The sequence below is a fragment of the Aethina tumida genome, chromosome 1, assembly GCF_024364675.1.
Source record: "Aethina tumida isolate Nest 87 chromosome 1, icAetTumi1.1, whole genome shotgun sequence".
NCBI lineage: Eukaryota > Metazoa > Arthropoda > Insecta > Coleoptera > Nitidulidae > Aethina > Aethina tumida.
In genome coordinates, this window is record NC_065435.1 from 78,655,038 (window position 1) to 78,670,474 (window position 15,437).

Below are 15,437 nucleotides of genomic sequence, written 5' to 3' on the forward strand. Positions count from 1 at the left end.
CCCGAAACTATTGAAGATTTCATGCACATTACTGCATGCAGTTCCTAAGTTCACTTTCTACCGCTGAACCTTTAACCAAAGGTTGTGTGCACTGTCAATATTTCACTTTGCTTTCTATGTACTGGTGTACTATCAACGATGGTACAGCACTTATCACAGCGTTCGTCGAAGAAGTGAAATCTTACAATTGAAAAAAATTATTAACATTGTAGGAGTGCTGCTTTCTACGCCCTGGGTCAATGTCAAGGATCGTGTTTGTTTTTGTTTTAGTTACTTTTTTCATGACGGATTTAAATATAATCGAAATGCATGTAGAAAGTTAATTAATTATGTTAAAGCCAATTAATATCAGTTGAGTTTTATCTATGGCTTAATTGCTGTTCTATGTGGTGGGTGTTCTTTTGTTCTTTGTTCTTGTGAAAGTCACTCTGTACTTTTGCATCCAGCTTATTTATAAACGAATCATCTGATTTTTTAACATTTTTGATAATAGTGCCCCATCGAACATTCTAACGGCGTGGCTATGATCAAGAATGAGAGATTAACGCCAAACCCAAAAATAAACCAAAAGGTTAAAAGTTGAATTACCTGAACCTAATGCAACGTAATAAAACCGCACGATTTCATATTTGCCGGAGATTTTATCTGGTAATTACCACTCCATGAATATTTACATCCTCATTAACTCCAATGAATAATCAGCAATTTATTACAGATTAATCGACTAAAATATCACACGTAATTGTCTCACACATTTTTTGTTGTTGTTGTTGTATCATTAAGGCTGCTTCACTTAACGAAAATGCCCGTAAATTACGGCCGAAAAAAACCGGGTACATTTGCAAAAAAAACTGAGATCGCCTGAGGTGAGGCAATTTAAAGAAACTAACTGTACTTTTATATAGTTAACTTCTGTCCTCTCATTAAGTTTGTACACTTTGCCAGATTCATCTCGTGTGTTTTGATTTGTTCGCCGTTCGTTCTATTGATTTTTGGAATGTGAATCTATGGTTTGTGCCAAAATGATCAGGTATGTTTGTTAATGGAGTGTTTGAAAGCGGTCGATGCAATCAGAGCAACACAATAACATAAAATACGGTTAACAAAAAACCAAGTGAAATTCTAAAACAAATCGCAGTTTCTCTCATATCCATAATTAAGGCGCCCATTCAAAAAATTTCTCTGGGATAATTAAAAACTGTGTACACTAATGTAAAGTGTGATTAAATAAAAAATATGATGCAATGGCGCAATTCCATGTCGACAAACTGACAATGCCAACATGAAAAATGTTTTAGTGTTCGGTTGGTTAATCGTCGGAAGTGGGAAAAACTATTGTGTAATTTTTTATTTGAGGTCGGTTAGGCCATTTTATTAATCGATATGCAATTGAGTTTATGTAACGGTTATATAATTGTGCGTACCGAGAATGTTAATTAGAGATGGGCACAATAATTACCTTTGAGACTAAACACACGCAACGCTAATTGTTTGACTTCTTGAATAAATTTTCTTCTTCGTCCTTCACACTATTGGAATTCGAGATTGGTTTTATTATTTTATTACTTTACTACTACGGCTAAAATTTTTTTATAGTTTGCGAATAAAATTCGCGTTACTCTTGGCAATCGCATCGGTCGCAGCGGAAGAAAGTGAGGCGAATAACGCGAAAACAAACGGGGAAAACGAAAGTAGTTTTACGACTTTGGAAAGTCCGACGGACAATGCAACTTTAATAAACATGGACCAAAGAAGAATCGATTTCGATTTGACCGAAACAATGAATTCACGTCAAAAGGAATTGGATGACGCCGTTATCTATGGCATTAAAACTACGGACGCGCTTTTCAATCAAAAGGAGCCGGAGCTGTATAAGATGGGCTTGATTTTGGAGAAGAACCATCCGGCGAGTTACGTGGCGAAATTTGGGGCGCCGAACGAAAAAGCTCTGAAACTGTCCAGGTTCGGATACGTTGCTCTTGAGGCCAGCAAAAAAATTGCAGAAACGTAAGTACTAACAGCTTTTTCTTATAAGATTTTGGCTGAAACTTAATGTTTTACGTTAACAGTATGTACTGTTGGGAATGGTAAAATTCATGAGTGGTTCTTAAATTGTTAAAATTGGTCGACCACCAACATAACAAACATAATTTCTGAGGTTTGTGTCATGTTTTCTTTGCACAGTTTCTTTTCCTCTATAGTTCAACGACTGGATAATTAAAATCCTTATAATCAACCGCACTTGTTCGGTATGGTTTTTAAAAAAGGATCGTCGTTTCACCGCTTACGCAAAAATGTCGTCGAAGACATCGAACTGGGAAAGGCAAAAAAGCGAGAAAACGCATCGAACATCGACAACTAGACCGTAAATGGTTCGACTACTATTATTTATTATATAGATGGCAATTAATTCTTGATGGTATAATTTTAATGATTCGGAACAATGATCCTTATGTAATTTAGCAAGTTTTTCTTTGCTTTTACGTAGCGTCCTTTTTAACGTTTCAGTAAGTTTGGAAGAGTGTTTTATTAACAGGATGCGAAAATATTGTCACAATCTAGTTGTTGCGTTTTTATAGTAATCATATCTTTGTGGGACAATTGAAAAGTTTAGTTTATTAGAATATATAAGTATTAAAACATACATCATAGATCGATACACTTATTCCACCGATTTTCCTGCTTTTTGATCCCGTCCGAAAAGTCATTTTCCGGAGAGTCTGCAAAATACTCCTCTGCTAGCTAAATTTTTTATTGATGAGCCATCTTTTGAGGTTTGGAAAGAGATAATAGTCCGATGGAGCGAAATATGGCAAATAACGTGGATGGGGAACCAATTGGAGCCTTAAATCGATGCTCTTGTGTGCCGGCGCATTGTCTTGCAAAAACAAATTTTTTTTTCGCTTCATGTGAGGCCGTTTCGCAGCGATTTCGGCCTTCAATCGCTCCATTAATGCCCAGTAATACCAACGCTGATGGTTTTTCCTTTTTCGAGGTAGTCCACGAAGAGCATGCCTCATCGGAGGGCCTGCCGTTACGGACTTTATCGGCAGTGGAGTTTCGGACACCATGAAACTCTCGAAACCAATATTTCACGGTGTAATCTGAAGAAACATTAGCCCCATAATATTTATCCAACTTTTTTTTGTTTCCTTCGCCGTTTTATGAGAGAACGAAATCATGTTGCTAAACACGTAACCAAAAATCTGCTGTCAAAACAAAACTAAGGGCTGTATCGCGCTGAAATTTGACACGTCGGCCTAAATATGAGTGGACTACAAGGCATCATAATTTTTTTCGCGATAACAGCGCAATTTTGTGGTCAAGGAGGTTACTTTTCACCCCGCCTAGGTGTTCTAGAAGAACACAACTTTCCAATTTGACATCCTTAACAATTTTTAACATCCCACACCCATTTGAATATTCCCAATCAGTATTTCAATGAAATTAACCCAACTTAGTTATAAAACAAATGTGTTTCATTATTAGTAATTAATTCATGTCAATTGATTCGGTAATTGTAATATTGGCCAAACAAATTATTGCGAGTGCTTTTAAAATGTTGCCCAATCGTTTGATCGTTTGTCATTCGTTAAACCATTCCCGAATGCAGATTTACTACTACAAAATCGATTTTAATTGAAACAAAACGATTGTAATTATCAGATCATGAAAGTTTTACTCAAGAAAATCTTAACAATTCCTTTTTTATACTAGTTTCTATTTTATTGAAAAGTAGATTCTGGTACCGATCGATGTCGATGCGGCTTTTCTCATTTCACAGACTTTCAAAGTAAACATTCGGCCAAGATAATTGTACAGTACTTTCACCTCTTGAATCGACACAATTAAACATGTAAAATTCTATGTTTTTACGAATTACAATAATATTAGTGTTAATTAGATCGAGTTCAGACCTTTCCAGTTCTTCTTTCACCTTGTTCCTTGTCATTAAATTTCTATCCTAGTAAACATCGAACGAAGCTACTGCAATTTCTATCGGAATTGAATGTAATTGTCGTGTATTAATTTAATAACTGTAATGTAAGACAAAGCCCCATTTAAAGGGGTATTAACGGACTTTCTATACGTAATTATTTTTTGACAAATGGCTCACTGCATTAGTTCATTTCATGCCGGTCGATTCGATAAAAAAACTTTCAAATTTGTTACAGATTTTATTGGATTTCTAATTGGGTTGCAGTTTTGCGGTTTTACAATTGTACAACTGATGTCGTATCAAATCTTTCACTCAGGAAGTGTCTCCAATCGATTTTCAAAATCGATGAAATAAGAATTTTTGCAATAAAGAGCTTTATAAACTTAACAAGTATAATTAAATAATTATATTTTTTATGTGTCAACTGTTACCATAAAGAAAAAATATTAAAAATTTCGTATTTTAAATGAGCCTTTTATTTTGTCAGAAGTTCAGTAATAATAATAAAAAAATTAATTCACACAATGTACAACTCGACAATGTCGAATCAAATCTTTCACTCAGGAACTGTTTCCAATCGATTTTCAAAATCGATGAAATGAGAATTTTTGCAATAAATAGCTTAATAAACGTAACAAGAAAAAAACAAATAATATTTAAATTTATGTTTTTTATGTGTCAACTGTTACCATAAAGTAAAAATATTAAAAATTTCCTATTTTAAATTAGCTTTTTATTTTGTCAGAAGTTCAGTAATTATAATAATAAAAAAATTAATTCAAACAATTTAAAATATCTTATGTTTTAAGAGATAATTAAACAAAATTTAATAAAGTTACTCACTGAACAAGTGCATATTACAAAAAAAAGTTATTAATTTGAAAATAAACACATTATGCATTTATTTCAAATTAAATTTCCTCACAAATTATGTATGAAAAATGTTCCCACATTCATTTATTTCTCGGTCTCGGTACGACGAGCTCAAAGTTTCCGGTCCTTCCGCAAGACAGGAGTACTGGTGGGGTCCCCCAGACCGTCGCCGCACCCCCAACCATAGACGGGCACTTTTTAAAAGCACTGCCACGCTAGAAATCGCCTTCAGTACAAAATGTAGTCGCGTTCGATTTCCCCACAAAATACAAACTGTCGGAGGGAAATGGGTCTTGGTGCGTGTGTGTCCCATGGACAGTTTCGAGGTCAGTGGCACAGCCATGTTTTGGTTCTCTAGGGGATTAGCATAAAAGAAAGTGACGCGAGAAATTACTCTCATTTTTATATACACTGGATCCGGTTGAAAAGTGAATCGTGTGTTATTGGATTTTGTATTGTAGGTACCCGGAAAATGTGGGCAGAGACGCCGGATTTCCAGAATCGGTGCAGTCCAGGTTGTTGTTAGACGAGTGTCCACTGAGGGGCCTGCCCAGGTGTTCTCAGGCCTCCAAAAGGTACCGGACTGCTGATGGTACCTGCAACAACCCGCGACAACCATGGAGGGGCGCCGCTATGTTGCCCCTTCAGAGGTTCATGCCTCCCGTCTATCAAGATGGTAAGATTATTAATTTATTATATGTAAAAAGTAAATAATCACCCTCAAAATATAAATATTGAATATAAAATAAACTAGTTCATATATTGTTCACGACAAAGGGTGATACGACAAAAGTGATCTGAAAAAGTTTCTTTTGAACACATGAATATATCGTCTGGCACGGATTTTTTCCCTTTGTGTGTCCAGAATCCAGAGGGGATTTATCGAACGGAAAAAAGGTGAGCAGGCTATTGTGGATTTAATTGGATTCCTGGATGTTTTTGTTTGTGTTTGGTTTTTATGTTGCTGAGAATAAACGTCAAGTATTTTTGTAATTAATTACGAAATAAATTTTTCTCTGAACGAGTTTCATATAATTCACGCAATTCCTGCTGAGAAGCACTTTTAATATAACGAGATTATTATTCAACGTTGTTCTATGGTAATTTAACAAAGCTATTTCATCCAGTTATATACACAAACAATTTTAAAACTTTAATGAATCACTCATAAAAGCACTTTATTATTATAAATTTATTTTTGTTCACAACGTATAACTTTTAACAATTCTTAACGATCCTTTTCAATGTAAAGTTAAAAGCGCAATTAATTTCATTTTTGTCTTATTTTATACCTTTTAAACACTCCTGAACTCTCGTTCCGTTTATTTTGGTCCTGTATAATAATAATTCTAATTTTAATTTAGCCAATCACGCTAATATTCTAATAACATTCCAGGCATCCAGAGTATTCGCAGATCGATCTTTGACAATCGCCTTCCGTCACCAAGGACAATAAGCACAAGAGTCCACAGAGACAAAAATCACGAAATTCAAAGCGTCACTCTCATGTTGATGCAATGGGGTCAGTTCATCGATCATGACGTCACATCCGTTGTAAAATCACGCAGCTTCAACGGGTCAATACCCAGATGCTGCGACAGAGGAGGAAGAGGATTTTTACCACCAGAACTTATGGTACCTATTGTAAAACCTCTCAATATGATGTTTCTTTAACTGAAAATTTTATAGCATCCTGCTTGTTTACCCATAGAAGTACCAGACGACGATTGGTTTTATTCCAGATTTAGAATACGCTGTCTCGAATTCCTAAGAAGCGCTCCTTCCACACGAATTGACTGTGATTTGGGTTGGAGAGAACAACTGAATCAGGTAACACCTTTTATAGACGCCTCCCCCATTTATGGAAGCGACATAGAAACATCCGACTCCGTCAGAACTTTTAGAAACGGTAAACTAATATATGGAAGGAGCAGGAATCAAAGGCCATTAAACCCTCCAGATCCGCCAGGTGGTGAAATTTGCAGATCTGGTGCTTTGTCGTCGGACTGTTTCCAACCTGGTGACGGAAGAGTTGACGAACAGCCCGGTTTGACAGCAATGCATACTGTTTGGGTCAGATACCATAACAAAATTGCTACAGTTTTATCAAAATTAAACAGCCACTGGAGCGATGAAAAAGTTTTTCAAGAGACTAGAAAAATTGTTTATTCTGTTATTCAACACATTACTTACAGAGAATTTTTACCTATTATATTAGGACAAGATGTCATAGAAATCTTTGAACTGAACTTGATGAGAAAGGGATATTATACAGGTTATGATGTAAGAATAAATCCTCAAGTAGCTAACGCATTTAGCGCTGCAGCATACAGATTTGGCCACAGCATGGTGCAAAACTCTTTCATAAGATTCAACAGCCAACACAGACCACTTTTTAACAGTAAATCAACTCTCAACTCCACTTAAACTCTTAATTATAATCAAATTATATTTCAGACGTCACCCTCCATGAAGATCTGGACAATGAAGAAAATATCTGGTCACTAGGATCTGTGGACAGACTCATTCTGGGGTTACTGAATCAACCAGCACAAAGACGCGATGAATTCGTGGCTGACGAACTATCAAATCATCTTTTTCAGTTCTCAGATTCGCCATTTGGTATGGATTTGTCAGCCATTAACATACAAAGGGGCAGAGACCACGGTGTTCCTCCCTACACGTCTTGGAGAGAACCTTGTGGATTAACCGCTGTGAAATCCTGGAAAGACCTGGAATCAATCATGTCCTTTGAAACAATCCAGCGGTTCAGATCGTTGTACGAGCACGTAGATGATTTAGATTTGTACTCCGGTGGTCTGGCGGAAAAACCACTTCGCGGAGGAATTGTGGGGCCAACTTTTGCCTGTATTATAGCTCAACAGTTCGTAAACTTGCGCAAAGGTGACAGATTTTGGTACGAAAATGGCGACATGGACAGTTCTTTTACTCCGGCACAATTACAGCAGATCAGACACGTAACTTTGGCACAAATACTCTGCCAGACCATGGAAGGCATTGAGACCATTCAACCCTTCGTTTTTCTTTCTCATGACAACTTTAGGAACGTAAGACTACCCTGCAATAGCCCTTTAATCAACAACTTTGACCTATCTCCTTGGGGTGAACGGGAATTCAAAGAGCTGGATGATAATATAGACATAATTGACATTAAAGACGAGGCAAGAGCTAAGTCTAAGGACAACTGCGACAAAAAACGGACTAAAAGACGCAAGACTGTTATAAGTAATGCCAACAGACCGACTGCAAGACCTCCAAATGTTAATCTAGGAATGACAACTCCAAGACCACAAGTCACAACAGCTAGTTCACTTATTAGAACAACGACAAAGAAAAACATTAAAAAGACTGAAGCACCTTTACGAATTCCAATAATGAACATTACGACAAGTAGTATCAAACTAGAAGAGAAATATGTGACCAATAACAAAATTAGACCTTTACACTATTATGACGATGACAGAAATCGTGTGACTTACTTATTCGGTGTTGTAGATAAAACCACACCCAAACCTAAGACTGATAAACCTATAGAACTAAACATTAAAATTCAATACTTTATTCCAACCACTACAAAAAAGCCTAAAAAACGTAAAGGCACCAAGACTCCTACTTACATTCAAACTTCTCAGACTTATGGACAAAACTCACAGACTAACGACGATATTTACCCTATTTTTGTACAACAAGACGCTTATAACAGACCTTCGAATGTTGACAATGATCCCAAGCCAAATTTTGATCAAAACAGACCTGAATTTAGTTATAATAAACCAATTAATGATGGTTTTAATTACGTTAGACCTTCAAGACCAAACACTGACATTTATAACGACAATCCCTACAATAGACCTTCCGACTATTATAACACCAGACCTGACATACCAAGTATTAGTGTTTACGTTGACGACAGACCAACTAAAAAACCTTACACAATCAGACCTACGAGTTATTATGATAATTTTGGCTATCAATCACAATATGATGATACGCCATTTTACACAACCCAGAAACCGTACAGACCGACTTACAACACGAAACCAAGTTACAGTGACTTGTACGAATACAACAGACCTAGTTACTCACAAAACAGTTACAACAGAGACGATCCGATTTCTGAACTTTATTCACAAATTTATACTGAAGGTGAGACTAATGTAAACCTACCAATGAAGCCCACTTTTGGCCAGTTGGATAATCGTAAAAAACCAAACAAATTTTATAGTGTTGCACATGTGGAGAAATTGGATGATAAATTGGATTTTAAGACACGACTAGTTTACGACAAACGCGGACAATTCAGTAGACCAGACTATGATGACGACGATGACAATGACGATGACAGATTCATTAAAATTTCCTCTGTAAAAGCCGACAAAATTGTGACAAAAACGAAGAACAAATACATGCATACGGCCCAGAGTAAAGAAGGAGACTTTGACTTGGACATTGTGACCGACAAAGCTAGACAGAAAAAAATTAGACTAGTAGAAATTGAAATGGTACCCAGTGAAGTTAAAAATGATCAGTGGCTGATTTTTAATGCGACTGAAGAAGAAATGCCCTTGTGGTCGATGCCTGACATCAACAAAAACATTTCTTGCTCTCAAGAATTTCCTAAACCTATAAAATTGAAAAAAAAAAATAATAAATTGACTTGACAAGACATACATTTAAATCTAAAGACTGGACTATAACTAACAGACTACGAGGATCAGTTTTAAAACTGCTACTGCGTAATTTTAGGTAATAAAATGACCGGCTAAAATACTGCCATTTTGGGTGATACGTTTTATTTATTTTCTTAACATTAACTCTATAATTTATTGTACAATAAAACATTCGTTTAAAAAGTATTTGTTTTATTAACTAGATACTCAATATTTCCTGATGATAAAAAGTATATCGACAATTTAAAGTAAATTAAATAAAAGTGTAAACTTCTATTACCCAATTAAAAGTCATCATCGCTGTCTCCCTGCACTTGTTTGCTACTGGTCTTTCTTGTAGACGTAGCTCCTTTTCTCTCAATTCCAGACAATTCCAAAGCCAAAGACTCCTCATCAGAGTGCATCAATTCGGGTTCATCCTTATCCAAAAACAGTTCGTCTGATTCAGAATCGGTACTCAAATCCAAAGAGGAATGGCTGCCATTTAACGGTGGATGCATTCCGCCATAAGCTTTGGCGCGATGTCTGCCACCAGTACTAGCTCTTGGACGTTCCTGTTTCTGGATCGGTCTGGCATCTCCTCTGTCTTCCAGTTCTAAGAACATGTCATCATGTGAAGTGTCATCTAGTGGTATAGTTTGTATTCTTGGAGAAGTCATTTGTAACTCTTTTTCAATTTCTGCTCTCTCAGCTTCGGAGAATTGCTTTTCGAGTTGGTTGAGGCACCGAAGTCGAACGCTGTACTGGATGAATAGATGTTCAAGTTCTTGTTCTAAAATTGTGAACTCTTCCAAAAATGCGGGCCTGAAATAATGTTGTAAGGAAAAGAACGAAGATGTGATCGAATGAATCGTACCTAACTTTCTTTAAAGTTTGAAGACGTTTTTCATATCTGTCGATTTCAACTTTGCGACGTTCTATTTTAGAATCAAGACTAGCTTCAGTAGCTGCAACGTTGTCTATTAATTGTTTGGTTTCGGAGATTTCCTTGGTGACTGCTTCAATTGCCTTTTTTATCCCACCCTCCACGTCTGAAATCTCAAACTGTTTAGCCATACTTTTATTTCTGGAACCCTGTAAACAAAATTTTATTGAATAATTAAATTTAGAGTAACTAACAGTTATACTCTGAGACTAATTTCTTTCCCAAGAAGATCGAAGAGGTTCGCGCCAGTGGCTGTGATCTCGCTGGCTAGTTGTCGGGATTGTTTTAATTCAGTGACCTGTTAAATGCATAAATTCAAATTGGTACCAAATTGAAACTGACTCAGTATTAATTAAGGAAATGGGATAGTGAAAATGTCAACCCGGATCATCCCTCGCGGGTGAATTAAGGGTTAAATGGATAATTTGCAAACAGTGGGGTCATGTGTTGCGGTCGGATGAGCGGAATTAAATTCTACCTTGTCCGATATATCGTAATCGCGCATATTGAAACTGTCGTCGTCGTATCCGCCATCTTTAGCGTCGTCTAGGTTTACGGTCAAGGCTTCATACAATAAACTGGTGATTTTTAACAGTTCTTTTACTGCATACCCATCCGCTTGGTATAAACGTTTCGTGTTCAATTTTACACTTGCCTTCAAAGCCTAAATAATAATAATAATTTAAACGATTATTTAATATTTAAAAGATCTTTATTACCATAAACTGGGCGGCAGATCTAATCAAATCAATCCGTTGTTCCTCAGTGGAAATTTCAGTTGGGATTTCAGCATATGGGTCAAATCTTTTAGCAAGCCATACTAATAAATCAGCAACCAGGGGAAAATTGGGAGTTCGAAAACTCTCCATTGATATTAAACTAGGATAGCCCAACGCCCTGAGCATCTCCAAAAAATCTGAAACCAGACCACCCTTTCAAAATTATTCAAAAATCGAATTTTAACTCACTTCTTATATCTCTGTACGACATTATTTTTCTATTTGATGTTTTGATCGTATTGCTTAGTTACGAAATATTCAAATACAAACAAATACATGGGCGCCTGAATAAACGCAACCCACAATCCACTATCCAGGCAATGATGTATGATTTAAGGTAGGTTTCCATTTTCGTAATCGTATTCATAAGTTTACACTAACGTCTAAATACCTTTTTGTCCCGAAAAGTTATTAATAAAAAATAATAAAGATTAATATTATTTTTTTCATTTATTTATATATATCATGTATATTTTAAAAAATTTACAATTTACAAAGATTAGTAAATGTAGTGGACGAAGACACACCATGACCCCGTTGTTAGCCTTTCTTATGAAATTTCCTATAATTTACGACATTGGACTTAAATACTTTGGGATAACAGTGCTAATGTATTCGAAAAAAAAATTAAAATCTTATCATAATGACTTGGACAAGTATTTGGCTGTATAGAATCGCTAGCACCATAGTGCTAACTGCGGTGCTAAACGTGCTTGTGATATTTTGCAAATATTGATGCAATTGAATAAATACATTTTATATTTATAATTATTAGTTTTTTTAATTAACTTAATTTCAATAATTCGTTGACGTAATTATTGAGACTTTGACCTTTTTCAAAATTAAATTATTAAAAGTATAAAATAAAAGATACAATATAGGATTTGTTAGACATTTTTCTAATTTCTTCTAATTTATAAATAACCTTAATAATGTATCCTAATTACCAAAAACTAATAAAAAGCAACAATTAAAGATGATTAAGTGTTATAAAATGTCTAAATTATAAAAAAGTTAAATTGAAAAAGTGATGATGATAGATCCTCATTGTTAAAAATATTTACTTTTGCACAGGGAATTTCCAAACAAATCATTAACCTTCCTCAAGCAAATTATATAACTCACATCAATAATGTTGATAAGCAGTTATTACTAACACAACAGTTTTTCTTACATTTTTCCAACTAGTTTACGTCGGTTTTTAAAAAAATTTAGTAACACCTTGCGCAATGCTCTTATTATTTAAAATCCCTCTTAAATATGCACATAAGTAATCGTTACAAAAGCGAATGTTTATTTGCGGTATTTTAAATTATTATTATTAATATCACAGTCCAGGAATGTCGAAAGAGAGAATTGGTGGGAATTGCGTAAAAGCAATTGTTGTAATCGAAGGCTGGAAACCCAACAAGTGCAAAAAATAAAACATTTTCGGATAAACAATCTATTTTGTAATATAATATGAATTGATTGCTTTTTTTTAATTGATTGATTTAATTGATCAAATTATTATTTCCAATAAATATTTCAATATTTTTAAATGAGCAAACATTTTAATATTAGTAATTAATCAATAAAACATTGACATGCTTCCAAAATGTCTATATTTGTTTTAAGAATTATCAGACATCTTAAAAAGTTTCGCCACGTGATTTAAACTATCAACAATTATCACTGGATTTTAATTGATTAAAGCGTATAAATCTGCATAATTATAGAATAATTATTAGATAGAAGTCGTTTTTATGAGTCGTTATAAATAAATCAGATCCTATTATATAAATAATTTGAAATTTTTAATGCAGACAATTTTTTTTGTAATAGTCACCACGCACTTTAATGCATAATGTCCTATCGATGTAATAAAGTATAAGAGTTTTTTATGTATCATGTGAGTCCTCGAAGGAACTGTTGGAAAGTTGCAGTAAATGAAGGTCAAATTTGCAGATCAATTTAGGATTTGCCACACTAAAATTAATGAAAACGAAATAGAAAGTGGCACGGTGAGAAGAATCACAACTTCAACTCGTGCTTACTTGCAACTTTCCAAGAATCTCGTTAAATAAATTCCTTAACTTCAACAACGATCAAGATAAAACAGTAGGACTGTTTGAACAGAAAAAAATAAATTTACATAATCAATATGTGATGACTGTGGAAAAGTTCAAACGTCGTCCAAGTACTTCCTGATACATAAAATCTCAATATTTAAGTTAGTACCAAGAATTCATCAGTGACGTGAGAGGAACAGTAAATCAATATAAAAAATAATTGATTATGTTTTATAAATTGAAATTGAAAATTCTTAATAAAAAAAATGTTTAAAATGATTAACTGTGAAATCATAAAATCATATAAAATTTTAGACAATACATCAGCACTAAAAATAAATTATTCAAAATTGCATTAATTTAGTAAATTGTACTTATTTACTTATTATATTATTAGCATAACTCATTTAGTTTATGAATCAAATTATTTTTTAAATGTTCAGCGGTCAAATTTCTCTTAAAAAAATTAAAATTATTAACTGTAAAATCATTAAATCATATAATTTTACATATCTTCTAAGAAATACCTAAAAATTCCAACCTGATCAAGTACGAAGAACGAAGAACCTCGCTGAGGCTACTGGGAATACCGTGGCTGAAGTTATTATGCAATTTCGTTGATCAACTACGCAATAATATTGGTTTTCAATTTAACCATCTGTCCAGGTCAAAAACCGGACCGATCAAAAAAGTGATTGGAGGAAATCGTGCCTTTTCAAGGCTTCAGTTTTCGACTTGAGAATGATGAATCGCATAAAAATGGAAAAAGCACAGTCGCCACAACCTTGAGATGTTCCAAATGGGCATTCCCGTCTCATTTTCGGTTCCTGGTAAAAAAGATTTTTCGTGATGTAATTGTGATGCACCGTTGATTTGCATAAAATCAATTTCTGTTAACATTCTTTAGTAATTGCTACGAAAAGTACGATGCAATTATTCTAAATAGGGACTTCCTTTTGTTTACCTCTGCGATTTTAATTGTCAGTGATGGAATCCAGAGATGTATGGCGTAAATTATAAAAAATTGCGCAAGTCTATGTTTACTTATAAATATAACAATTCAATTACATTTAGAATACAATTTTCTTAAAGGAGGATCTAAAGGGTATGACGTAGTTTGTTTCATAGAACAGACAAATTAGTTTTGTTGCAAATGCAACAGCTGATTGTTTTATACATTTGATGGGAATCCTGAATGAATTGTTACGCATGTAATAATAAATTAAAAAAATCTAGTCACGTTGCAGACTGAAATAACAGCAATCAAATATAAAATTTAAAAATAAAGGATTTATACATAACCGGGTATAACCCGTAATTATTGTTTAAATTCAACTTGATTATTCACGTTTTCTATCTATTCTATCTGTAATCTAACTCAGTGTTTAATCTATTTATTTTGGTCACCATAACATCCGTTTACCATGAACAAATTGACCGTTTTCCTCTTGTAAGAACCTCTTTACAAAATGTGACCAGAGTTGTTGTTAATATTAAGTTGACTGAGTGTCCCTTTTATTTTATATGCAATCTGTGGCAGCAGGACAATTTTTTTTATGAATCCAGGAAGAATCGCGACCAACGGCGTGACGTCCTCTAGATTTCATGGCCAGTTCGGAACGTGCAGAAACCGCAAAGTGAAAATGGTGAATCAAGAATCCCCTTCACGAAAACCGAACGTGTAATAAAACATTTCTGAATTGCAATTATTTGTTATGTAATCATTAAATTTGATAAAAACTCTTATTGACAATAAAATTGCCACATTTAACACTATAAAAAATTTCAATGAGCTACTCTTGAAATCTACAATTTTATTCTTTGATTTTTTATTTCATTAGTCATATTTTAGATAAACCTGATAATCAACTTGCGACATTGTTTATAGACATAAATTTTTCACATTTATAACAATGACATTATTGTTCAACCCTTTTGAAATAAATAAGTAAATATTTTCGCACCCAAGGAAATTTATAACGGGAAAATTTATAGAATCGGTGTATTATCTGATGAGTTAGTAAACATTATTATTTTTTTGTTTATTATAATAGAAGAAGAATCAGTTTCGCAAAGAGTTTCAAAATTAATTCGATTTGCATATTGTGTTCGTGAAACCGTAAAGTGCAGGTCACTGAACTAATTAAAAAACTAAATCACGCAATTGAATCAGGTCCA

At 34.2% G+C, this 15,437-nt stretch overlaps 2 protein-coding genes across 2 annotated transcripts; one reads left to right on the forward strand and one right to left on the reverse strand.

The window, feature by feature from the left end:
* The first annotated feature begins 1,022 nt into the window (after positions 1 to 1,022).
* LOC109607479 (chorion peroxidase-like) lies at positions 1,023 to 9,580 on the forward strand. Its single transcript, XM_020023989.2, has 6 exons — positions 1,023 to 1,030; positions 1,597 to 2,007; positions 5,275 to 5,489; positions 6,210 to 6,448; positions 6,503 to 7,214; positions 7,271 to 9,580. The coding sequence occupies exons 1-6, from the start codon at positions 1,023 to 1,025 to the stop codon at positions 9,493 to 9,495; spliced, it is 3,810 nt and encodes a 1,269-aa protein (XP_019879548.1). The 3' UTR covers positions 9,496 to 9,580.
* A 99-nt stretch (positions 9,581 to 9,679) lies between these two features.
* LOC109609444 (clusterin-associated protein 1 homolog) lies at positions 9,680 to 11,434 on the reverse strand. Its single transcript, XM_020026109.2, has 6 exons — positions 11,398 to 11,434; positions 11,149 to 11,345; positions 10,908 to 11,093; positions 10,632 to 10,727; positions 10,361 to 10,578; positions 9,680 to 10,308 (listed from the first exon to the last, which is right to left on the reverse strand). The coding sequence occupies exons 1-6, from the start codon at positions 11,417 to 11,419 to the stop codon at positions 9,789 to 9,791; spliced, it is 1,239 nt and encodes a 412-aa protein (XP_019881668.1). The 5' UTR covers positions 11,420 to 11,434; the 3' UTR covers positions 9,680 to 9,788.
* Positions 11,435 to 15,437: the final 4,003 nt, after the last annotated feature.

What these genes read in the sequence shown, in the direction of transcription:
- LOC109607479 (XM_020023989.2), top strand. An exon ending in AGCAAAAAAATTGCAGAAAC is followed by an intron (nt 2,008 to 5,274) that starts GTAAGTACTAAC and finishes TTTGTATTGTAG; the next exon opens with GTACCCGGAAAATGTGGGCA. An exon ending in GCCTCCCGTCTATCAAGATG is followed by an intron (nt 5,490 to 6,209) that starts GTAAGATTATTA and finishes ATAACATTCCAG; the next exon opens with GCATCCAGAGTATTCGCAGA.
- LOC109609444 (XM_020026109.2), bottom strand. Translation starts at nt 11,419, where the DNA reads ATGTCGTACAGAGATATAAGAA. An exon ending in GGAAAGAAATTAGTCTCAGA is followed by an intron (nt 10,579 to 10,631) that starts GTATAACTGTTA and finishes TTTTGTTTACAG; the next exon opens with GGTTCCAGAAATAAAAGTAT. An exon ending in CAAACTTTAAAGAAAGTTAG is followed by an intron (nt 10,309 to 10,360) that starts GTACGATTCATT and finishes ACATTATTTCAG; the next exon opens with GCCCGCATTTTTGGAAGAGT.